Source organism: Phocoena sinus, chromosome 2 (assembly GCF_008692025.1).
Source record: "Phocoena sinus isolate mPhoSin1 chromosome 2, mPhoSin1.pri, whole genome shotgun sequence".
NCBI classification, from domain to species: Eukaryota; Metazoa; Chordata; class Mammalia; order Artiodactyla; family Phocoenidae; genus Phocoena; species Phocoena sinus.
The window spans coordinates 170377042-170403014 of NC_045764.1; the positions used below are offsets into that span (position 1 = coordinate 170377042).

General features: G+C 37.0%; 1 protein-coding gene across 5 annotated transcripts in view; it reads left to right on the plus strand.

The window, feature by feature from the left end:
* VRK1 (VRK serine/threonine kinase 1) overlaps window positions 1-25484 on the plus strand; it is a 78515-nt gene extending 53031 nt beyond the window's left edge. For 4 of the 5 annotated variants that reach the window (XM_032624727.1, XM_032624726.1, XM_032624729.1 and 1 more), the window contains 6 exons: window positions 1189-1321; window positions 2115-2235; window positions 2531-2589; window positions 6394-6572; window positions 19758-19848; window positions 24973-25194. In XM_032624727.1, the coding sequence (XP_032480618.1) occupies window positions 1189-1321; window positions 2115-2235; window positions 2531-2589; window positions 6394-6572; window positions 19758-19848; window positions 24973-25004 (615 nt within the window). In that variant the 3' untranslated portion in view covers window positions 25005-25194. Of the gene's footprint in view, window positions 1-1188; window positions 1322-2114; window positions 2236-2530; window positions 2590-6393; window positions 6573-19757; window positions 19849-24972 lie in introns of all 5 variants that reach the window. The other variant, XM_032624730.1, reaches the window with a different exon arrangement.
* The last annotated feature ends 489 nt before the right edge of the window (window positions 25485-25973 follow it).

The window sequence follows — 25973 nt, forward strand, 5'->3', positions numbered from 1 at the left end:
TTGTTTTCCTGTCATCTCATATATTTGCCTCCCCTTCCCCATCTCTGTTACAGTAGCTGTAAGGAATCTGTATACGCGGAACAGAAGAAAGTTTCTGGTCTAGAGCAGGCTAATGGAGAAATCCTAAAGGCAATCACAGAATTTCCAGGCAACTTGTTGTAGATGTGTTTAGGTTAAAAATAAGCAAGCAAGCAAGCAGACAAACAAAGCATAGCTTAGAGAGCTGAATGGGAAGGATTCTGTTAGTTGAAGTAGACGGCACTTGTGTAATAAATGCAGATATAATTTATTTCCATTTGCAGTTGACTGAAACATGCTGCCTTTGTTTAGATGGAAGTATTTTTGCAGCTTGGTTATCCTTTGGGCATATGTTTTGGATGGGATAATTTTTCTAGTATTAGTTGTATGTGTTAGATCCAGCCCCAAATTTTTACTTCAGTTCCCTCCTGTGACCAGATACATATATCTGTGAGACAGTCACCCAGAATTAGAGATGTAATATGTGGCTCTGGAATAGAGGAAAGCCAAATTTATTAGCTTTGTTTGCTAATCAGATATACACATACATGCCCATAGATATGTGTATATATAATACTAAAATTTAGTTCTAATTATGAAGACTTGACTTTAATATATAATATTTAAATGTAGCTAAGAGCCTCATCTAAAAGGTCTTCAGGTCATTATTATAATCTGTGAAATATCCTTATGAAGTGAATTGATATTTGGTTATTTTATAAGTGAAGACAGAGGGGAATAACTAACAACATGTGTCAACTAAGTTAGGAGTCTTACAGTCAGCATGTAGCAGTTGTATTGCAACAAGTATTGATGGTTTACTCTGTGCTCAGTTTGTTTTAGATGCTGTAAGGAAAAGTGTAAGATTTATAATCCTTGCTCAAATTGAGGAGACAAGATTATTTACAGGTGTAACACATACTTGTCTAAAGAAGTCGGGTGATATCTGCACTATAGCTACATGGTCATTTAACATTTTTCTTTAAAAAGTCTTTCAGAATTAAGTGCTTGCTGTTGTTTGCGTGTTGGATCTAACTTGTTTGGGGTGCTATAATATGGCCTTGTGGATGAATCTACCCTCAAGTGACAGTATTCTGTTTCTGGGCTTTAAAGGGAGTATATGTGTAGTCATTTTGCCTTTAATTTGTCTTGGTGTTTGGACATTTATAGGTGTACTTGGTAGATTATGGCCTTGCTTATCGGTACTGCCCAGAAGGAATTCATAAAGAATACAAAGAAGACCCCAAAAGATGTCACGATGGCACGATTGAATTCACCAGCATCGATGCGCACAATGGTGTGGGTACGTCAGTGGCACCTGAACAAGAGATACATTGCCAGTGCTTTCAGCTGAATTCCTACACAGTTCTTCTGCAGTAAACACTTAGCCAAGTAAATCAGAATTGAAGAGACAGGATAGGATGGGGGAAGAAGGGAGAGCTTAGGCTCCTACATTTGTGCAATGTGAGGGCATCTGTGTTTCCTCCCTGTCTTCCTCCCACCCTTCAAAGATCACCAGGGTTTCAGTAGAGGAGGTAGTTCAGTCAGCTGCAATAAGGCTTTCTTTTGCTTTTATTTAGCTTAATTGGAATGTTGGGGGTTTTCCCCCCTAAAAGTCTGTAAGTTTCTTATGCAGCTACAACTTTGTAACAGGTAGACTTTTATTTTGTCACCTATTAAGTTGGCCTGTTTCTTCAGCAGTCCGTTTCTTTTTCTTCTGTACCCAACGCTGTGGAGGAGCTAAAATCCCCAGTTCTCTGGGCTTCTTAATAGCTTATAGCATTTTTAATATCTTCACATTTTCCAAGGGCACTATTTAATGTGTCATTGTTTTATAATTTATTTCCTAGGCTAATAGTCTCAGTGTGAAACTGTAGAGTTTGCCAATTTGGGTTTTAAAGTAAATTATTAGTTGGAGGTAAATTATTTCTTTTATACTGCCCAGTATTTGGTGCTTTTTTCAAAATGGAGTCAAGATTTGATGATGAAAAACAAGACTGTAGAGTTGACCCTTTTACCTCATTCCTTTAGATATACCTGAAATTCTGCCTTAAACATTGTTTCAGTGTGCTGAATCTGCTTCTTTTGTTTCACAGCCCCATCAAGACGTGGTGACCTGGAAATCCTTGGTTATTGCATGATCCAGTGGCTTAGTGGCCATCTTCCTTGGGAGGATAATTTGAAAGATCCCAACTATGTTAGAGATTCCAAAATTAGGTAAAGGAAAACTGATAATAAATTATTTGGGGCAAAATCATGATAAAGCAGATGTTTAGTCAGAACTTCTTGATGGGGACTATAGTTTTAACTGATACTAGTGTAGAAATAAGAAAGTACTTGTTAAACAGTAAGATTCCTTGGTCTTCTGTTGAATTTATTTTGGAAGAATGTCCGTGAGCATGTTTAGGACGTAGCGCAATGCTGCTTAATGTGCTCTTTACTGTTCTTAAATATTAATAACTTTCCATGGTATCAAGTTTCAAACAGTGACTCAGCCTTTAATTTTTAACAGATACAGAGAAAATATTGCAGGTTTGATGGACAAATGTTTTCCTGAGAAGAACAAGCCAGGTAAGAAAAGACTTCTTGAATGTTCGTAGGGATCTTGTTTTCTGCAAGAAAAAAAGTCTTGAGGTCTGTGGAATATCCCTTAATGTAGGAGCTTAGGCATTGTTAAGTGTAATCATTCCACTGCAGCCTGCTCTCCTGAAACAGGTACTTCCCTTTCCACAGGTGGGCCTTCTTCAGTTATTATTCAGTGCTTTCAGTAATGGAACCGAATTTCATTCAGTAATTCAACTATTTTTTTTATTGAGGCTTTATTGTGTGAGAAGGACCATTCTAGGCACTAGAGATACACCAGTGAACAAATTAAATAAAACTTCCGATCCTCATGAAGCTCTAGTTGGGAAAGGTAGACAGTAAACAAACGAGTGAATTCCACAGTATATTGCATGGTTAGTACTGGGGCAGAAAGAAGAAAGCAGAGAGTAGAGTTGGGGGTGTGGGGATGGGTTGGGGAGTGAAGTGAGGAGGTGGATTGGAATTGTAAATAGGGTGGCCAGGGATGGCCTCACTGAGGAGATGACAACTGAATAGTTGTAGGAAGGAGATAGGGAGCGAGCTCTGGGGAAGTCGGGGGAAGAGCGTTTCCAGGCATAAGGAACGTGAGTGCCGGGTGTACTTGAGGGATGCCTGCTTTTAAGCCATCATAGGGCTTTGGCTTTTACTTTGAGCAGGAGCGCGTGAGGTTTGGAGGAGAGGGACGTGAATTGTCTGTCTTTAAGGGAACTCTCTCCAACTCCTGTTGTGAAGATCGACTGCTAGGGAGGCAAGGCCGGGTATAAACAGGAGCTGGTAGGAGGCTACTGCAATAATCCAAGCAAGGGAAGTAGCAGTGCAGGTAGTGAGGAGTGGTCGGTGTGGATATATTTAGAAGTCTTTTCAACCTTTGCTCAGTTATCTCCTTTTCAGGAGGTCTACCCTGACCTTATGCCTTTTAAACTTGCAACCTACCAACCACATCTAGAAATAGAATGTTATAGGCTTTTTCAGAAACACCCCCTGGTGCCTCCTGCCAATCACGAGCCTCTCCCACTGGCCTAATGAATCACTAGCCTAACTTCCAACACTAAGGATTTGTTTTTGAACTATATAGAAATGGAATCATAGAGTGAACAAAATGGTTTCATGAGGGCGGGGATTTTTAACGTTCTGGTTTCTATTGGAGTTCTTTGTCTTTCACTCAGTATTGCATTTCTGAAATTAGTTCCCACTGTTGCATTTTTGGATGTTTTTATTGACTTTTTAACTTTATTGAGGAATAACTGAAAACTATAATTGTATCACATGACTTGATACACAGGCGCACCTCATTTTATAGCTGTTCACTCTATTGCACTTTGTCGATACTGTGTTTTTTACACATTGAAGGTTTGTGACAACCCTGGGTCGAGCGTTTGTTGGTGCCATTTTTCCAGCAGCATTTGTTCACTTCCTATCTGTGTCACATTTTGGTAATTCTCACAATATTTCAAACTGTTTCATTATTCTGTTTATTATGGTGATTTGTGATCAGTGATCTTTGATGTTACTATTGCAAAAAAATTATGACTCGCTGAAACTCAGACGATTGTTGGCATTTTTTTAGCAATAAAGTGTTTTTTAATTAAGGTACCTACATTTTTTTAGACATCATGTTATTTCACACTTAATAGGCTACAGTATAGTGTAAACATAACTTTTATATGCACTGGGGAGCAAAAAAAATTAAAGTGACTTGCTTTATTGTGATACTTTATTGCGGTGGTCTGGAACTGAACCTGCAATGTCTCTGAGGTGTGCCTGCCTGTACATACACATTGGAGAATGATTACCAAGATTGACATAATTTAACACATCTATCACCTTGCATAGTTAACAGAGTTAACAGCAGCCTTTCTTGAAAAGACCAGCCTTTCCTGGTGATGCCGCCTTTGTGTTAAATCAGGTGTGGATTTGTGAGTCTGTTTCCGGGCTCTTTCATTGTTCTTTTTTTCTCTTCTTGGGCCCCACTGTCTTAATTACTGTAGCTTTATCTTAAGTCGTGATACATGGTAGTTTAAGTCCTCTAGCACTGTTTCTTCTTTATACTTGACTTTCTGTTTTGCTTGATCATTTGTATATCTGTGTACATTTTAGAATCACCTTGTCAGTTCTGCACACATCCTGTCCCTCTGCAATTTGCTGGAATTCTGAGTGGGATTGCATGGACTCTGGACTAACTGGGGAGCATTGGCATCTTTATACTATTGATACTTTATGTCTTCTGTTTAATTTGGTCTCAGTTTCTGTGTTACCTGTGTTTTATAGTTTTAATCTGGAAAAAATCTTGCCCATCTTTCATTATAATTGTTAGTAGGTATTTGATGCTATTGTTAAGTGATATATTTTTATTAAAATTTATTTTTCTAATTGCTTGTTGGTAGTATATAGAAGTAAAATAGATTTCTAAATATTTACCTTATATCCTGTGACCTTGTTAAATTTACATATTGGTTCTAGAAGTTTTTTTTATAGATTCCTTAGGATTTTCTGCATACACCGTCATGTTCATGAATAAACTGTTTTACATCTTCCATTCCACTCGTGATGCCTTCTGTTTCTTTTCTTGCCTTACTGTACTGGCTAAAAACTACAGGACTTTCAGGCAGAATGGGAACAGGGCAAGTGGACTTCCTTGCCATTTCCTTCTCTCATCAGGGAAGTATTCAGTATTTTACCATACTCGGTGATGTTTGCTTTAGGTTTTCTATAGATCCCCTTTTTCAGATTAAGAAAGTTGAAGGGAGGGATTTTTTTTTTCTTTTTTTCTCATGTACCCAGGTATTTAGAAACATGCCTGGCATGTGGTGGGTGCTTAATGAATACCTGAATGAATGAATGTGTATATATGTGTGTGTGTGTGTGTGTGTGTGTGTGTGTGTGTGTGTGTGTGTGTGTGTGTGTGTAGCACTGACATGATCTCTTGATTTATTGGATGTGGGGTGTGGGAAGAGGATTCTTGGCTTGAGGTGCTGGAAGGATGGAATTTTCAGTAACCAAGACAGGGAAAACCACAGGGAGAACAGGTTTTAGGGGTTGGTCAGGAGTTTGGATTTGCATTTGTTGGGATTTGATATGAGTCAGTGGAAATCAGTGGATATACAAGTCTGGAGAGCAGTGGAAAGGCTGGGCTGGGGATATAACATGTATGAGTCATTAGCCTAAAGATGGATTTTTAGATGGATGTTGAAAAGTGTTGATCTTGACTAGTAAGATTTCTTTTTATGGGTTTGGTTCTGCCTCAATGTACAGTAAACCTTTCATCATTCAGAAGTCGATTTTTCTCTTATGGGAAAACCAGGCCTTGCTTCTTTTTCTTTTTTTCAACCTGTTTTTCATATGTTTTATTTCTTATTTACGCAAAGAATGCAGCTGTCTTCTGTAGAACTAATGGCTTCTGTGGCAAAAAAAAAATACTGGCTATGATATTTATTGTATACTTAAGCACATTTTACTTTATAATCTTTATTCTAGGTCCTTTTAAAAAAATAGCTTTAAAACTACAGCAATTATTTTTTGTATATATCTAAATGTTAAGCATGTCTTCTGTCTTACTATCTCACAATTAAAAAATGTTTTTTACGTTGTTTCTCAAAATACGTTTTTTATTTGACTTATCTGACAATTCTTGAATTCAAAAGCATACTTTCCATTGAAGAAGTGATTGAAAAAAACATGTTTAACAAGCTATACGTTTGCATTCTAATTTTAGTATAACCATGTATCATTTTCTTAGAAAAGTATGTTGTATTTATGACAAAAAATGACAAAATAATTGTGTTATTCTTTTAGATGAAATTGCTAAGTACATGGAAACAGTGAAATTACTGGATTATGCCGAAAAACCTCTTTATCAAAAGTTACGAGATATTCTTTTGCAAGGACTGAAAGCTATAGGAAGTAAGGATGACAGCAAGCTGGACCTCAGTGTTGTGGAGAATGGAAGTTTGAAAGCAAAAACAACAACAAAGGTGAGTTTTGTTACTGAATTTTCCTTTGGGCGTCCTGTGACTATAATTGCAACAAGTATTAATTTTAGGTAAGAGAACCAGTAGCTCAGTAAAGAAAATAATAACAGATTGCTACGCAATTAAATGTTTTTCATCATTATGTAAAAGCAAACTCTTTATGATATGGAAAAATACGTAGAGGGTGGTAGAAAAATGAATATTTATGTGTTTCTTGTGTCCAGTAGCAAGTTAGGAAATTCCTAAAGAGATTCTAACTCAGGATACTAATGTCTGGCAGAGGGATTTGAGCAGGGCACTCAATTCATAGTCTGTGTGTTCTTTTCTCCCACGTCACCCCTTAGGGTTGATCTTGTCTTCCACTTTTCCCTTGTTCATTGGTGTGGTCCAAGTATTTACTATTTGAAAATTGGTTTTGAAAAATTACCATTTGAAAATTACATTTGAAAGTTTCCTTGTTTGTTGTCATGTTGTGTTTCCCATTTGAACATTATTTTGCTCTTTACAGAAATGTCATTATGTAAAGCTGTGTATCTGTATATAAGGGAATTAACTTTTTGGAAAGAAATGTTAAATAATAAACTTTATGGTAGAAATATTGCACAGGCATGTAAATAACTCCTGGTATCACTTTAAATTTTAGATTTTACAGGTATACATCAACTTATTGGTTATTTTTAATATTATTGATCAACTTAATTTCCTTTTTTTTTTTTTTTCTTGCGGTATACGGGCCTCTCACTGTTGTGGCCTCTCCCGTTGCGGAGCACAGGCTCCGGACGCTCAGGCTCAGCGGCCATGGCTCACAGGCCCAGCCGCTCCGCGGCATGTGAGATCTTCCTGGACCGGGGCACGAACGCGTGTCCCCTGCATTGGCAGGCGGACTCTCAACCACTGCGCCACCAGGGAAGCCCTTAATTTCCTTTTCAATCTGAAATTGTTTACTAAAATGTGCTAGTTGCTTTTACATGGGAAAGGAAAACCGCTTTTAGAAGAAAAATATTTTTTTACATTATTGACTGTTTTAATTGTCGTTAACTCTGTAAATTCCAGTAGATTCCTTTAGAAATCTTATATTCCAAACTATGAGATAAAGAGTTAAAAACAGATTTTCTCCCTTTAAAATAAGAAGCAGCATATTAAAAGAACTTACAAAGGAGATAGGAATTTTGACATTGGATCATGAATTTGACTTTTTTGGCTAATAGTAGGTGTCTTTGTAATTTCATCACAGAATCTGAAATTATACATATGCATCTATATATACATCTTTTTGCTTTCATAAGTTTTGTCTTAATTTCATCTCCATTTTTGTGTTTTTGTGGTCAACAACCGTGTGGAAAGCCATATCCAGCTTTAAGTGAAGAGGATAAATGGAAGGCTGAGTGGAATTTTTGAGTAAGGTGGTAAACTTACAGTTTGCATACACGTATAAACATGCAGCATGCATCTCCTTGCTCAGGACAGATTTTTGTACGTTAATATTTATAGCTGGCTTCTGTAGTGTTTTTCTCTAAAATTTTGCTGATTGAAAAGTAAAGATCTCTGTTGAGGTAAGAACTTGTCCAGTACCATTCCCCTTTCCTTTGCAAATCACTGTTGTTTGTACCTACATGCTAGAGAAAATTTGGTTTCTGCGGGTTGGCTGACTTTACAGCTGAATAGGTCAGTCTGCTGCAGAGCTAACATCTGTGACCTTATAATTCTCTTGTGTCCTTGGGTAGTTCAGAAAGCTGGAAATTTCTTGTTAGATCATCCCCTACATGTATAAAGCTTCATTTAGGGGGAGAAAATAAATAAAAAGCTGAACTGTTAGATTTCCTTCATTAGTTTGCTGCTTTTTTTCCCTTCAGAGCTGATATAGGATTGTTTTTGTATTAAAAAGAAACTAATAAAAGTTAAGATTAGGTAAGATCATGAAGCTCCTTGATAACCATATAACTGTAGGTGAGTTGTTAATTTTGTTGGCCTTTTGTTTTTTGTTTGTAAAGTGAAAGAGTTGGACCAGAGCAGATTTTTTTTTTTTAAGCTTTCTTTCTTTTTCTTTTTAAAGCATCAGAACATTTTCTTCAAATAAATTGTAAATACGCCACAGCTAAAACAGATAAGAGCAGAGCTCCATCCAACTTTTCAGTCTGGGGGCTCCCACAAGAGAAAGCTCTCTTCTTTGAGAAATTAGTATTCCTTCTCTTGTTTAGGAAGGAGTATGTAGTTGAGATTCTTTTTTTGCTCTGGTTACTAGGAAGTTCAGAGCTGAATATAATGCTTCATCATAGAGACTGTATTAATCCTTATAATTGCATACTTGCTCCTCCTTTTCCTCTGTCATAATGTTTTAAAACTTTAAAATAAAAGTATATGTTCTTTGTATTTAGGACACTCATATCTCTGAAAGGGATAAGTTTAATCAATTCAATGTATATTTCTCTTTATATTCCTAAGAGATATGGTAAAAAACCTATAAGAATTGATTGACAGTGGAATGAAGCAAGCCTTCTATCCATTTTTTTTTACAGCCATGCTTGATTATGGTATAGTAAATTGGGCAACTATCGTGAAATATGAATTTATCCACTTTGAACTGGTTTTAGTCTCAATAACCTAAGAGGAGTATTTAAAGCACAGAATTTGGGGATGACATAAATCTGAAGTAGAAAGGCACTAAGTATCACCATGCCCTTAAAAATCATTATTAAGTAAATAATAAATAAATTCCTGCTGGCCCTCAACCTGGAACATGGTACAAAGAGTTGAACAAGAGCAGAGAAAGGTCTTCCAATGCACATCAGTGGCCTGCAGCTCCTCTGGTGGACAACTTTCTATCTCTTTGAGGTGATCACACCTAATGTAGTATTAAACTTAATACCATGTAGCCTATAGTTAAGGTCAGATTGCCCCCAAATATACCATCTAAATTTGGTGAAGATCTATCTAGCTGTTTTTGTTTATAGAATGATAGAAACTATTTTAACTATGTAAATTTAGATTGTTGCAGTTGATACATTTCTTTCTGTTTTTTAATGGTAGTTTAGCCTTAGTTCTGTATCTAAGTGGATTCAGTGTTTACTAAGAATTTCTTTCCTTAGATACCCCATTATTGAGTTCTTTATTTTGAATCTTGTCTTATTTGGTTAGATTTTGTCAAGTATTTTTTTCCCTAAATTTTTGAGTGAGATTATGACATATGTACAGAAAAGTGCACAAATAATTGTGGAATTTGAACTTTACAAAGTGAATGTATGCATTTAGACGTCACCCAAATCAAAATATGGATCATTGCAGAAACCCCAGAAACCTTTTTCATGCCCTTCTCCCAGCCATTACCCCTTCAGTAAAAGTAACCAATTTTATGACTTCTAACACCATAAGTTAGTTTTGCTATTAAAGAAAAACATAGTAGTAGCACCATACGTTTTGTACAATTTTGTGTCTGTCTTTCATTCATTTGTATTTCTTTTTTTCTTTCTGAATTTTATTTTTTTAAACAGGAGGTTCTTATTAGTTATCTATTTTATAAATATTGATGTATACATGTCAATCCCAGTCTCCCAATTCATCACTCCACCACCCCCTCCCCCGCTGCTTTCCCCCCTTGGTGTCCATACATTTGTTCTCTACATCTGTCTCTATTTCTGCCTTGCATTTCTGAATTTCCTTGCTGTCACAAGTAACAAAAGTCTTTTGTTTTTTTATTCTTGTGTAGTACTCCATTATATGACTATATCATGATTCATTTATCCCTTCTGCTCTTGGTGGATGGATGTTTGCATTGTTTCCAGTTTTTGGTGATTGCAATAATGCTGTTAAGAACACTCTTATAAATTCTTTTGGGAAACATATATAATTATTTCAAGTTTGGTGTATACATAGTAGAATTCCTGGGGTGTAGGGTTTACGTATGCTTAGTAGCTTTAGTAGATACCGCCAAGCAATTTGCCCAGTTTACTCTCCCACAGCAGCTTATGAGAGTTCCAGTTGCTCACTGACACTAGCTATTGTATTATGTTTAACTTTATCTATTTTGGTAGATGTTTACTAGTATTTCTTTATGGTTTTAATTTGATCTCCTTGAGAATATTGATTTTGAACACCTTTTCATAGCCTGTCAGTCTTTTTTTTTTTTTTTTTTTTTTTGCGGTAGGCGGGCCTCTCACTGTTGTGGCCTCTCCCATTACGGAGCACGCACAGGCTCCAGATGCGCAGGCTCAGCGGCCATGGCTCACAGGCCATGGCATGTGGGATCTTCCCGGACCGGGGCACGAACCCATGTCCCCTGCATCTGCAGGCGGACTCTCAACCACTGTGCCACCAGGGAAGCCCGCCTGTCAGTCTTGATTATCCTTTTTTTCTGAGGTGCATTTCAAGTCTTTTGTCCATTAAAAAAAATTGGGGTTGTCTGCTTTCCTTTGATTTGCAGAGTTAAGCACTTTGTATATATATACAATATATGTATTGCACATATTTTTTTTACAGCTTGTGGTTTATCTTTTCACTCTCTTAGTATGGTATCTTTTGATGAACAGAAGTTCTTCACTTTAATTAATCATAATTTATTAGTTTTTTGTTTATGACTAGTGCTTTGTGTATTCTATTTTAGGAACATTTTGTCTACCTCAAGATCATGAAGACAATCTTTTGTCAAGAAATTTTATCTTTTTCATTTAGGTCTACAGTTTAACAGAAATTGATTTTGCGCATGGTGTGAGTCGGTGTTTATTTACCCCCTGTGGATATCTAGTTGATCTGAACTATTTATTGAAAAGATTATAAGGTCCCCACAGCATGTAGCTGGTTTTCAGGTAACCATATGTGTTCGGGTCTGTTTCTGGACACTCTGTTCTGTGCCATTGGCCTGCTCATCTGTATTTGGGCCAGTGCCACACTGTTTGAACTACTGGCTTCATAATGATATTTGATAGTATAAGTTCTCCAACTTTATTCTTCTTTAATATTGTCTTTGCTGTTTTGGCTCTTTGACTTACATATAAATTTTAGAATCAGCTTATTAATTTCCACAAAAATTCTTCTGGGATTTTGATTGAGATTGCACTGACTGTCGTTTTGGGAAAAACTGACATCTTCACAGTATTCTTTTCTGTTCCATGAATATGGTATATATACCCCTATATTTATATAGGTTCTTTCATTTATCTCAGTGATGTTTGTAGTTGTCTCTGACTATATAGAGATCATATACATCTTCCATGTCTAACTGCTTAATTCTTAGTCAGTTTCTTTTTATCATCTGTAATCATCCCACACGTTTCCTTCATGTCATTTAGTTGTCAGCTCAGTCTGCTGTTTTTCAATGTTTCTAATATACTTATAAGTTCTATAATGATTATTTTTCTATTTATTAGCTCTGCATTTCCTTGTTTATTGTGGGTTTTTAAAAATTATCATTTCTCATTTCCTCAATTTTTTAAAACTTTTTTTTAAACCTCCAATGCATTTTATAAAATTTTCTTTTTGAGGGGAGGACTGTGTTTTCTTTCAGAGTGGAGGCTTCAGCTATTTTTTGCATGTATGATCTGGGAGGGCACCATACCACAAGTGCCTCAGGTGATTCTAACGTAGATGAGAGGCAGGGGCGGCATCCTTGGCTGCATACTAAAATCACCTGGGAGCTTTTATAAATCCCATTGTCTGGATTGCACCCCAGACCAATTAAATCAAGAACTTTGGGGGTGGACCTGAGCCTCAGGATTTTTAGGTGATTACATTGTACAGACATCGTTGAGAACCACTGCAAACCAAAATTTGAGTGACCTTGGAATTCTAGCTTCTATGTAGAAAACAACCCTTTTGCCAATAGGCAAAGCAGATATTGGGCATTTAAGTCTAAAAGACTTTAAATAATAGTACTTATCAGCCACATGACCAATGTATGTATGTAGGCAATTATTCACACATGCCATGTTGCGATCTTTATTGTAAGAAATATAGAAGGAAATTTGGCGTCATATAAATGCCTTGAATGGTACCCAGGGAAATTTATTTTTGACATAACAAAAAGATATGCTTATAAGATATGTTCAAAACTTAGATCACAAAGGACAGTATTAGAACAGGATTCCCTTTTTCTTTGATATCATGACTAGTTTTTAGGAATTATGTTAAACATTTGTGTGAGTTTCTGTTTAATAAGGGATACATTTTTTAAAAGCTGTCTTTCTGTGGAAATAATGTTATCTGTCTTGCTCATAAGATTGTTGTGTGGGTTAAATGAGATTTAGAAAGTGCTTAGAGCAGTGCTGAACACATAATAAGTAATCAGTAAATGTTAACTGCAATATTATTGTTAATGCTGTTGTTTCACGACTTTACATTTTCTCAAGTCTTTCTGGTTTCTTGATGTCAAGAAAATAGCAGAACATTTTCATTTGAATCTTTTGAACTAAGATCATACATCCTTAAAAATTCAGTTTATGAAATAGAGTATATTGGGCAGATGTGAATGAAGACTGGCTTACATTCACTTGGTGAGCATGTGTGTTCAAATTGATTGTTTTGAATAGTAAATGATGGGGAATTGGTAAAAGTTGATTTTGCGACAAAGACAAGATGGTAATTACTGTGAAATAAAGGTTCCAAAATGCAGCTCCATAACTTACTCATATTAAAAATGGATAAATCACATTAATGAGTTTGAAGTTAACTTTTTTCATTGAAGCTGTTGATTGATACTAAAGGACCATAGGTAGTTGACATAAAGCAGAAGACTTCTGAGTGCCAGAGAATTCTGTGTTCGCTGTTTTCTCCCTATGAGTTTAGGAAATATGTATTTTGTGGAAATAGCCTTATTGGGGGGAGGTCAGGCAGTCTGTTTTTTTTTTTTTTTGCGGTACGCGGGCCTCCTCTCACTGTTGTGGCCTCTCCCGTTGCGGAACACAGGCTCCGGACGCGCAGGCTCAGTGGCCATGGCTCACGGGCCCAGCCGCTCCGCGGCATGTGGGATCTTCCCGGATCGGGGTACGAACCCGCGTCCCCTGCATCGGCAGGCGGACTCTCAACCACTGCGCCACCAGGGAAGCCCCGACAGGCAGTCTGTTTTTAATAGGAACTCTAATGTAGCTTGGTTTATTTTGTAAGAAACTTGCTCAAGTGTGGCTTGAGAGCATTTAATTCCCCACTAGTACATACATAGGGTTTCGTTTTCATTGAAATACGTAGTTTTATAAATATTGGCCTCTTTATTTTGCAGTGTTATAGCTTCAGAGTCTTGTGCTTTTAATTCTTAAGTTTGAAAATTCTCCAGGGGACTTGATGGTGCTCGGTGCTGGTAATAGAATATCAACCCTTTAAACTTTAGGTTATCATTGCACATTTATGTATTGATAGTATTTTGTAGTCTGTCAATGTTAAATTATTTTACATATACTTTACAGCACTGATATGAGATACATCTGCTTACAAATGATGAAAGTGAAATTCAGAAGAGGTTAGATGACTTGTCCAGGGCCATGCAACTATTAATTATTATTATGCATTTACATAGCTCTTTTCCTCAGAGGAGCTCAAGGCACTTAAAAATCTCCAAGTGATTTTAGGTATAAAATATTAAAGACAATTAAACCATAACTAGCTACCCATTTGCCTCTCCCCATAAGTTGCCCTTGAAATACCTTAACTTTGCTAAAAAGTTTGATATTAATGGTGCAGGTCATGGAACCTTCAGAGGAAAATAAGCATGAAGAAGTGTCATATTAATTCCAACATAGAAGAGAATGCAGTGACCCATTAGTCTTTAGACCTTTGTTTATTGAATCTCTGGAAACATCTCTCAGTTGTTAAGTGACTACAGGTTTGATCATATCAGAAGTTTCGTGGTCCTTGTGATATGAATGATATTAGAGTCATGAAAGGCCGTTGTTGCCAACTTTGGAAGGTGGATCTACTGTTTTCAGAAGTGCTGTTGGGAGACCGTTCCAGCCCGTGATTGCCATTATTACATGAAAATTCGATGAGAGCCAGTTCTCAGTCATGTAGTGCTCCTGAAGACCATGTGACCAGGTTCAACTTTTCTTTCAGCTCATTATCTCCTCAGTGGCTGTGTTTTTTCTAGGAGGATGGGTGACGGTAGGGCTGTGAAGCAGCTTGTTTCTAGATCCTCAGTAGGCCCAACTTCGGAAGGGACACACATTCGCTCCAGATAAGCAAGTAGACAGATACGCGTACTTTGTGAAAGCAGTGCTTTTGCTAAAAGTGTGCTGCCCATGGGGCAAGCAGTCAATTCTGCTTGCCACCTAGGTGCAGTTTTTTCATTTGTTTATTTATTCTGACAGAGTATACAAATGCATCGGTATCATTTGCTAACTCATGAGTTAGCAATAATCTTTGGTGCACCATTTTCAGATAATTAACAGCAAATTCTTCATTCTTCATGGCATAAGAGTGGGAAAGCTTGAACTAGTGAAGGACATAGGTTTTCCACATTTTGTTAGTCATGCTTTTTTTTTTTGCTAAACCCCCAGACCTGCTAATAAATGATAAAATTGCTCGAGTAATATGTTAATTATTAACTACCTTCAGAATAGATAATTAAAAATGTGGACAGGAGAGATATCTAAATTTAAACAAAAAACAAAATCAGGGTTTGGCCATGCACTCATGCCTGTGTTACATTTACAGATGGATTGGTATTTCACAGAGTGAAATCCCACGTGTGTGGGATTACATTGGTCACTTACTCAAAAAGACTAGTTTACGGAACTCTGAAATGACTTCTTATAGGGCTTACATAAATGCAAATAGTTTTAGAAATTTAACTTGTGTGTGCTTAATGTTTTTATAAAAGCTAAAATTACTCTTTTGCTTTAACGATTTGTTAGTGTCTGTTTTTCTCCATGAGAATGAAGCCTGAAACAGTGCCCAGCACACAGTAGGTGCTTAGAAAATACATGATGGGATTCCTACCTCTGTTCCGATAGAATTAGGGTTACTGTGGAAGGAAATTGTAGTGTGCGTTATTCTTATCGCAGCCTTTACCACGGAAACTTGTTTAAAATAATAAATCACTTCAGTGTATCGTAACAGTTTTTTAGACCATTCTTCAAATTCATCTCTCATTTAAGTCACTTACTCACTTCCTGACCCACTTCCCGTCTTTTCATCTGTTCTCTTTTCAGTTGTGTCTGACCTTTTCCTGCTTTTTCTCAAAACATTTCTGTAATTACTTAATGTCCATTTAAACATTACACAGTTTTTGAGGGGCTTTTGGTAAAACACGTCATCTCTTTATGACTACAATAGTAGTGGACTAGTTGCTCAGCAGGTGCAGACCCCTAGATATTTGTGCATGTGTAAGGTACATAATAGCATGTGGGGAAAACCCCGTCCTTGCCCTCCAGGAGTGTCCAGGGTGGGAGAGAAGAAAAGTAGAGTGTGACCCTGGGCTTGCCAAGTACACATGTATGTATGTGTGCGCTAGCTCTCTAGGAAGGGATCCGTTACAACGAAAGCACCACGGCTGGAAACTGCCACTTCACACCGAAAAGTCCCGTGGAGGGCAGCGTGGTTCTGTGGAAAGAAGTTCTAATAAGAACCAAGAGCCCTTAGCTCTTGTCTTCTCACCACCACCAGTTAGAAACACTGAGCAGCTTCTCCCAGCTTTCTTTTGTCCCCAGCCTCAGTTTTTTCTGTCTAGATAGGGAAGTTTAACTAAAATCCACTGGTTTTGTAAATATTGTGGTGTAGCACATACGTTTCTTTACCTTCATAGAAGATATGTCCTTTTTCTTTTTAGTTACCACTGAGTAACAAATATTCTATTTTTGCTTACTATTAAGGAATGTAATAGTAATTTTTAAAGGGTATACATTTGCATGATGATTTCAGTGGCCTTAATCAAATGAGTCCAATAAGATTAACTGCGTATTGCAGTCTCATGTTTGTGTTTAGAGTTCTTTGTTCTTTGACACACACACGTGCAATACCATTTAAACATTTTAGGCTGTACCTTCTAAGTTTCTATAATGAACATTCATGACTTTTGTAATAAGGGGGAAGAAACCAACAACAGTTCTTCAGTACCCATCTCCTTTGATGCAAGCATGAATCTGATTGGCTTCTCTTAGATGCTGTTGAAAGCATTTAGAGGGTATCTTTGGATGTTTGAGTTGGGATGTGAAGAATTGTCTTTGGTTTTTGTCTCTGAAGACTTTTATTCTTTTTTCCATTAAAACAGCTTTAAGTCTATAACTAATCTCCAGTCAGTGTTTAGATGGTTAGTAAATTATCAGTCCGATGCATCTCGCTGTCTTCCTGTCTTCCTGTTTCTAACTTGGAAGTGAGAAGCTGCTAATTTAACTAAGTTTTAGCCTAGCAGTCTGAGCACTGCAAAAATACAATGTGTAATATATACACTAATGCCCTTTAAAATAAACCTAGTTTTTAAAGATATTTTAGCCATGCTGAATTAAAAGAAAACTCTGTCCTAACTTTATGAATTATTCTTATGTGTCATGCAATATTTTGATTTCATTTATAAATGTAAATAAAGGCACCTGTGAGACCTGGTATGGCATATGACAAAATCAGAGATTAATGCACTTCGTGAAGCCATTTTCTGTTTAAAGAGAACCAAACTATGTACTATTTGAAGCCTAAAAAGTTGTCAAATAACAAAATGGAGCATTTGGTGACATCAGTAGAAAGAAGGTGACAGCAAATTGTTTGGAGTTTCACTCATCGCCTTATGCAATGAATAACAGACTTAGATATTCTTTAACTTGGAGGTTGTTGTTAATTGGTCTTAGTCTGTAGACTGTTGGTCCTTTCTATCCAAACTATTGATATATATATACATTGTCAGAGAAGTTGGGCAAGAGATACCCAGTTGAAGTGTGGATTAATGAAATTCAGTGCTTTCCCCAGTACATACTGCTGAAATACAGGTGTTTCAGGAACACCTGTATTTGGAAATCAGGAATACTGTCTGATTTTCATTCCTATGTAATTTACCTGAACGGAGATTAAGAAAGCTCCTTTTTATTAAATAAGCTTGAAAACAAGATGAATGCACTAGGTTCTTAGGTAGAACATATTGGATAGCTCCCTTTATAATGAGCATTTAAAAATCTGCCCTCCTAAAGCTGGAAAATGCATTCTCTCCTGTATGGAAAGCAATATAGTACTGAAATATTCCTCCTTAATTTTGGTCCAAACGAACAAAAGTGTCTGTGTTTATTCCTGCCTAATGCATCACAAATCTGCTGACATGCTAACCTTGGAGTCTTGGCTGGCGTTAATCAGGCCTGTGCACCGGCAGGAAAGATGTACCTAATGCACTCCATCAGTGCAGTTTGCATATGGAAGTCCTCACAGGGGAGCTGCCCTGTGCCAGCTGAGGGTTACCTGCCCACTGCAGTTATTGTATGTAATTATCGAACCAATCTGTTCAGCCCAGCAGGGTTTAGATAGTAATCATGAAGCAACACTTTGGAGAAGAAAGATGTAAGGCACTCTCCCCTTCTCTCATCAGTTATATGAAGTTACAGCCACTCTTCCAGCTATTTTTGAGAAGTAATACCTCCATGTACAAATCTGCTAAATGAATGCCTTTGAAAGTTTTTTAAGGTTTAGTCAAGATGTTATGTTTATATATGTGAAGCATTTTCTCCGGGACCATGATGGGAATCTCTGAGGTTTAATCTTTCCACAGCCACCGTTAAGAATATTTTGAAACAGTGGGATTAACTGTAATACATAGATAATAACAGTTCTGACCATTCGGAGGTTTTAACATAACGCGGCTTGAGTAGAGTTGTGCTTTCCCATGTAGTTCTCTTTGGAACAGAACCCATGGTTGCCATTAGGCAAAAGAACAATGTCCTGTCAGCAGACATTATACCCTTTTATAGCTGTACACAAAATGGCCTGAAGTGAGGAAAATTCTTAGGCAAAGTTTAACTTAATGTTGTTAGGAAAATATAAATGAGGACATTCTGATGTGTCGTGAATCTGTGAAATTTGGGAAGTATCAGATGATTTCCTAAATGCTACAGACTTATTTTAGGCAACCTAGAGAAGCAATGAATTCTGATGTAGATTTTAACACATTTAAATTTGAGATTACATGGGATAAAGTTGTATGAAAAGTGCAAAGTTTTCAATTCCTTACTAATGTCCTTCTATAGTTATACCTACGTATAGAGATGTTAGGTATTTTAAAACTTTACACAGGACTGAGCTAGTTAGGGAATGTAGTGATAGAAAGTAAGAAAAAGAAATTGTATGAACATTTGGGAAGAATGGATGGTGACAGAACGTAGGCATTAACTCCTAAGTAACACTCAACTAGAAAAATATGTAGAAAATAGGAAAGGCCTGAGAGAGTGGTGGAAAATCCAACCTGTTTTTGAGATTTTAGGAGAGCTTTGTACTTTTAAGACTCTTCTTTTACAGTAAGGTTTATGGCCCTCTTAAACTTTAAATTATAAAACATTTATTGGAAGTTTGCCATTATTGATCCACAGAATTTACCCATCAGTTTAGAGGGTATAACCACTGATGCGGTACGTGGGCCAGGCACATATTTTCCTATTTATCAAGTACATTTACCCCACCCCACACATGCAGCGTAAAATGGGGAAAATAAGTATCATTGGCCTGAGCAAGTATCAGCTTTCAAAGAGAGTTTCTGTATGATCAGTCCTGATGGTTAAAACATGGCTTTCAATAATAAATTATATGAGGCGTAAAAAGTTAGAGGTGGATATAAGAAATATACCCACTTCCAGACTAACTGTATAGTTGAAGGTTCCCTTAATCCCCTTTTCTTTCACCCCCCGCCCCTTTCCTTAGGTGACCCCCACCAGGAAGTTGTGTGTATTCTTCCTGTATGTTTTGACATACCCACACCTGTATAGATTCATATATATATGCTAATATCTGATAAGTTTGTATATTTTCTTTTTTTGTGTGTGGTACACGGGCCTCTCACTGTTGTGGCCTCTCCTGTTGCGGAGCACAGGCTCCGGACGTGCAGGCTCAGTGGCCATGGCTCACGGGCCCAGCCACTCAGTCGCACGTGGGATCTTCCCAGACTGGGACACGAACCCATGTCCCCTACATCGGCAGACGGACTCTCAACCACTGCGCCACCTGGGAAGCCCTGTATATTTTCTTAATTGACCATCATGCCACATCTTTTTCTTTTTTTTTTTTTGTTTAATTTTTATATGTAAGAAGAGAAAGAAAGAAATAGAGCAGAGCACACAACCTGGTGTTGAAGATATGGAATGCTCAGATACACAGACAGAAGAGGCCACACAAACCCGTAAGTTGAACAGTCTTGCCTCTTAGCTCTTTTCTTATATATAATAAACACAAATTTCATTTCCTCCCACTGAATAAGGGGTTAACTATTTGGGTCATAACATTCTCATTTTATAATTTAAAAAATGTAGAAGAAGATCTTATATTTATACAGTATGTATCGCGATGTCCTTTGTTCACATTGTGTTATTTACTATAATCATGTCTATAATAATCATGAAGTTGAGACCAGGAGTTACTCTCATTTTGCAGATACGGAGCCCAAGACACAGAGCATTTAAATGACAGAACTGTTGTGAAAGGGTTAGACGTAGAGACCAGAACTCTTACCTCTCAGGCTACTATCTCTCCGGTTCTCCACACCTACCACCCAACTCTGGGCGTGAGAGGGAATGTCAGGAGTCAGGTGGTTAGTACGTGGCTTACTGCAGAGTCCGCCAACTCTTCTTTTCTCTCAGCAAGTTGGGATGCAAGGAATTAAAGCCTCGAATCATCACTTCCCAAAGGTCTTGAAGCAAAAAGCAAGGTATAAAGTCATTTCTTCAATGGCTTATGTACTGGTGCTGAAGGCACTTTTAGTATGGAGAAGTTCCAGAAGTGACATTGGCAAAGGCAGCATCTGCAAAGGGCAAGACTAGGTTGGACTTTGGTATGGTTAATAAATGGCCAGTCTGTGGTGTGTAGGCACACCTGTGGAGCTCAGAAGATGGGAAAATGTGTTCCAGGTTTCATGAGAGATGGTCTACTTGCCTCAGTGAGGAGAGATTCAGAGCTGGCTACAGTACCACTTCCACCCCCTGCCAGATATCTCTTCTATCTGTCTGCCTTTTATTTATTTATTAGTTTATTGGTCCTGAAATATTTCTGATTTCTAATAGAAGAGGCTTATTTTTGGTAAAAATTTCATCAAAGTGTAAGTGCCCAGTAGAGTTAGGCCAGTGATGTATTTTTACCTTCCCTTTGACAGTGATAGCCATGCATGTTTGCGGAGGGCAAAAATTGACTTTCAAAGAGAATCATCTTCACCCTGATTTTATTAACATTTTCTTCATTATATATTATGGATAGTACACCCTTAGGTTTATCTGAATTTACCCAAGAGAATCCTTGGGATAGCTGAAGAGCGAGTGTATAACGTCACTCTAGAAGCTAAAGGTTTTGAAATAGTCCCTCTTACTTTTCTGCTGCCATCTTCCATTCCCTCCTGTTTTTGTTTTTTTTCCCCTTCCTCCCCTGTCTTGTTCATTCTGTTACTAGGAGGTGAGGAATCCCAAGGAGCAGCACATCAAAGCATGTCTCAGCCAGAGGCGGCAGCAGCGGCTGTGGCAGTGAGTGGGAGCAAAGTTAAGGAGCATTTATGAAGATAGAGTAATATTCTTACTCAAAAAAATCCCTTACATTTTAAAACGGGAGATTTTAGTTTAGGAAAGGGCTTACGTTGTTATAGTAAGGTTGATACCCATTTAGACCAAAGGCAGTTCCCAGCTGTGCATAGGGGAGACTCATGCGTCTCCTCACGCCTGGAGGTCATTTGTTATCCGAACTTTGCTTAGTGAGCATCAGAGGTATTTGTTTTGATACATACGTGATTTTAAATTTGACTGTAATTACGAAAAATGTTTCTTATACCTAAAATTTTAATTTAAGGTCCTTATACTGATGGTTTTTACCGTGAGAAAATATATTAGTATTTTTGTTTTATTAATTAACGACAAAAGAAGAGAGTAGACCCCATCACTAATTTAAGGAGAATAATCCAGATTTCTTTTTGATATTAAAAAATGAAGATAAAAAATAATCAAATTCTCTTCATATAAACTCTAAATTGCTTTAATTAAATACTGTTCCAATTGTAATTCTTTTTCCCCCCCCTAAAGTATAAGGCTAGTTAAGGTATTTTACTATCTAAATATTCAAAAATGAGAGAAATATTACCTGAGATAGTAAAATGTTACTGCTTCTAGCAAAGAAAACTAAAGCAATCCAAGGGTTCATGAAAATGTATGTTTTTGTATTCATCAGTTTAAAGTAACCTGAATGAGAAGGCACATTATTACATTTGAAGTTTTTTAAAGAAATATAATTCAGTGAATTCTGTGTTTTAGAGCTTTAAGATTTTGCGTCAGAAACATGTTTCAAGAATTGTCACCTCTAACAGCTGCTTTAGAAATGTCAGTTTCTTCATTTACAATTTTATTTTCAAACACGATTTATGGTTTACATATGATAAGAGATTTTTCTCACCGTGTGATCTCTCAGAATGCTGTGCCTAGCAAAATGGGAGCAACTTTCCTTTAATATCTATTTAGACCATTTAAAAAACGTGTATAATTTTCTCGATACACCTAAACTCATTTTGACTAGCTGGGCGTCTATTGTGTAAGGACACATTCTGAAAGCTTTCTAATGTGTCTTGTGTAGGTTTTCTCAAAGAAAGAGAGGGGTGACGGGGTCGTTTTCAAGAAGAACAGAGGCCTCTAATCCTTGTAGTTTTATGCAAGGCATGATTTTTACCAATTGAGAAAATTTGGTAATTTGCTCCAAGTAATTTTTTCCCCACAAAATGATAAACCTTTAAAAACTACACATATTCTGGCATTTCAAACCCAGGCCAATATTTCAGAACTGTACTAAAAATTAGTTAATACAGCCGTGATACTTACGGCCAGCATACTTTGTCCCTGCCGTTCCCACAGCAGACAGAGCTCAGCAGCCTACTCTTGGTGTTGTTTTTGAAGTACCTTGGAGTTTGGACCATTCTTGAGGATTCTTTGAGGAAAGCATGACTTATGTTTACCCCTTGAATAGTTACGGTCTAGTCAAGAAAGAGATATTTTTAAGGCACCCTACAAAGAAATTTCCCACTTGTTTTTTTCCTTCTGCATTATAAAATCATAGAAGAGTATCCCAACCTTGTATATTTTATTTTTCAAACATTAAGTTTTACACATTAGTCTTATGATTGGGCCTTTTACCACTAGTAAAGTATTATGAAAATGAGTATATATTTACTAGTAAAGTATTATGAAAATGAGGATATATGGGATGGGAGGAGAAATAGATTTTTTTCTGCAACAGTCAGAATTGATTATTGATTATTATTGATTATTATTAGTCAGAATTGATTATTAATTGATTATAAATACTGAACTGATAAAGTCCCTAAGTTGCATAATGTGATTATATAATAAGTTGCAGGTGGTGATGGCATTCTTAGTTGCAGTGAAAAACTTTAAATCTCGATTGAATGGGGATAAGCAGTAACGGAATTTAATCTAAGAGTAAAATGTCAAATTAGGACATTAATGAGAATATAGCGATAATCGTTGACTTTAGTGTCCTTTTTTTTTTTTGTGGTACGTGGGCCTCTCACTGCTGTGGCCTCTCCCGTTGCGGAGCACAGGCTCCGGACGCGCGGGCTTAGCGGCTGTGGCTCACGGTCCCAGCCGCTGCGCGGCATGTGGGATCTTCCCGGACCGGGGCACGAACCCGTGTCCCCTGCATCGGCAGGCGGACTCTCAACCACTGCGCCACCAGGGAAGCCCTAGTGTCCTTTTTAATGTGACTATAGATTCGAATTTTATTGAAAGGGAGATGTACTATAGTATTGATTATGGACCTTGATCTTGTGATATCCTGTTATTCCAATTTCAGACAATCACAGCATTCTCAGTTTTCTATGGAAAATTAATTTCAAAATTGTTGAAGTAAAAACCTAAAAATCTACCATGGGATATTTTTAAAGGAAGGCTATATCACAAAAATTGAAGAAAAAACTCAAAAGTTTAAACCCACCGTAGCGTAGGCCATGCACTATGAGTGGCAGAGAAAAGAAGATACTCATATAACTTTGAAGTTTGCATGAATTGAAATGTATGGCAATTGAATAAAAACTAGAACTTGGAAAAATAACAAACAAACTTATCTTCCAATTAAGTACCTAAATAAACCTGTAGTCAGAAAGCCTTTAGAAACTGTTTATAATTAGACATGTGTGGTAGATATTTTGTCCTAGATTCAAAGAATGTTTTGTATGTTTCAAAAGAGAAGTACTGATCTCTTTGCTGTTCAGTGTGTTTATTGATTGATCGTGGGCCCCACGCTGCCCTCACCCTGGTACCATCGCTCTCTCCTGGCAGAGGGAAGCCCGAGGCCATGGAAGGCACACTCCTCTTGCCAGCACAGGCAGTTGTGATCGGGCCTAAGCTTGTCCTTCTGACTCTGCTGTGCTCGCGGTGGAGGTGGCCTGGGGTGGGAGACAAAGTCTCCTTGGGGAGGCGGATCCACATGCTCCCGGTAGAGAAGCACTGCATTCTTCCAGCACAGGAATAGCTGGAGAGGAACTGTCATAAGGCACTTAGGCCAGTATCAGATGTGATACTTTTCTAGAGGGCGACTCAATTGGGATCTGTTTAATTCCTAGTGGACAAGACTTTGCATTTTGGATTAGCCCAGTGCTCTTCTGCCTAAAGAGTAGAGGGATCAGGCTTTAAAAAGCAGCGCATTTGGAAAAAATGTCTTGCTTTTCGTAATATGCATATCCTCAGTGCTTCCCCCCAAGGAATACCTATCTTTTTATGTTTTAACTTTTTATTTTATATTGGAGTGTAATTGATTAACAACGTTGTGTTAGTTTCAGGTGTACAGAAAAGTGATCTGTATATATACATATACAGATATCTATTCTTTTTCAAATATTTTTCCCATAATATTGAGCAGACTTCCCTGTGCTATACAGTAGGTCCTTGTTGCTTATGGAATACCTATCTTGTTGCTATAGTTTACATTAGGAGTTAATGTTTTTAATTGTACAATAAAAATTTGTGGGAGAAATAGTTCAGGACCAGTGTAAATGGGGTATGTTTTTACCAGTGGATGCATTCTGTATAACTTCAAACTAGAAGGTCAGCTTTGTTAGCATATTTTTTGACACACTAAAAAATTAACCTAAGGTTTTTAGGGTATTAACAGTTATAACTTGTGTATCAGTTTCGTCTCCACAAATCATCATAGTCAATTAGATTTTTAAATATTAATAACCATATATGGAAATACTTATATTTCTGTTCTTTTGCTTTTGTAAGTTAATGACTAGTGATTTAAATCTCTTTGTTTTCTCTTCAAGGTTCGAAAACCAGGAAGAGAGTCCAGAAGTAAATCAAATACTGTGAACCAGTTTTTCTTTTCTTCCTTTCATTTGACTCTTTCCTCCTTTCATTTGACTTTTTCCTCTTTGTCTGTATTAAGTGTTTTATTTTCATGTGAGTCTTGTGGAGTGGGGGAAACAATGAAGTACCTATGTCTTTGAAAAGCAGACTTTTTTTTATTAAATACTTTGTAGAATTTACTAAAGCCTAATTTATAAAATTTCACAGTATTAAGGTTATACCCTTTAAGCTGTCCCATGCTGTGTGTTTGAGGTTCTGGGGTACATATAAGAAATATTACTATGACATGCACTTTTCTAATCGTTGTATATTTCCTAGAGTGTATAAAATGTTTGGCAAAGTCCTTACTTTTAAGGAAATACACAAAATAAAGGTCTCTTTTTGCTTGTTACAAATTTGTTGTGGGCATAAGATTTGTTTTGTATTGATTTTGCTCAGTTCCACAAGCATTTGTTAAGCACCTGCTCTAGGAAATGAGAGGTACAAAGAAGAGAAAAGATTATGAAAGAAAAAATGGAGTAGTAAGTTTATCTGTGAGAGATGAAATACATGTATTTGAAAGATTACATGAGAATTATGTAAGTATGCAAGCTGTATGGTAAGAAAACAGGCAGTTATCAAGTGGTGGCCAGATCAAAGATTGTTTTAGACTGGCTTCCTTTAAGGAAATACTGTCAAATATCTCTCTCTCTCTCTCTCTCTCTCTCTCTCTCTCTATATATATATATATATATAAAGATATATATATTTTTGGCTTATTCTTTCACAGGAGATTATTTTTCTCCCAAGTTTTTTTTTTTTTGGTATGGTATAATATTTGTACAGTAAACCAACCACTTTAGAGTTTTAGTGATTAGAAATTTTAAAATATAGACTATATAGTTGCCTTGGGAACAAAAGCTTGGAATTTCAAGATTTACTTTGTTAGAGAAATTGGGATTGGATTGGATTTTCTAGG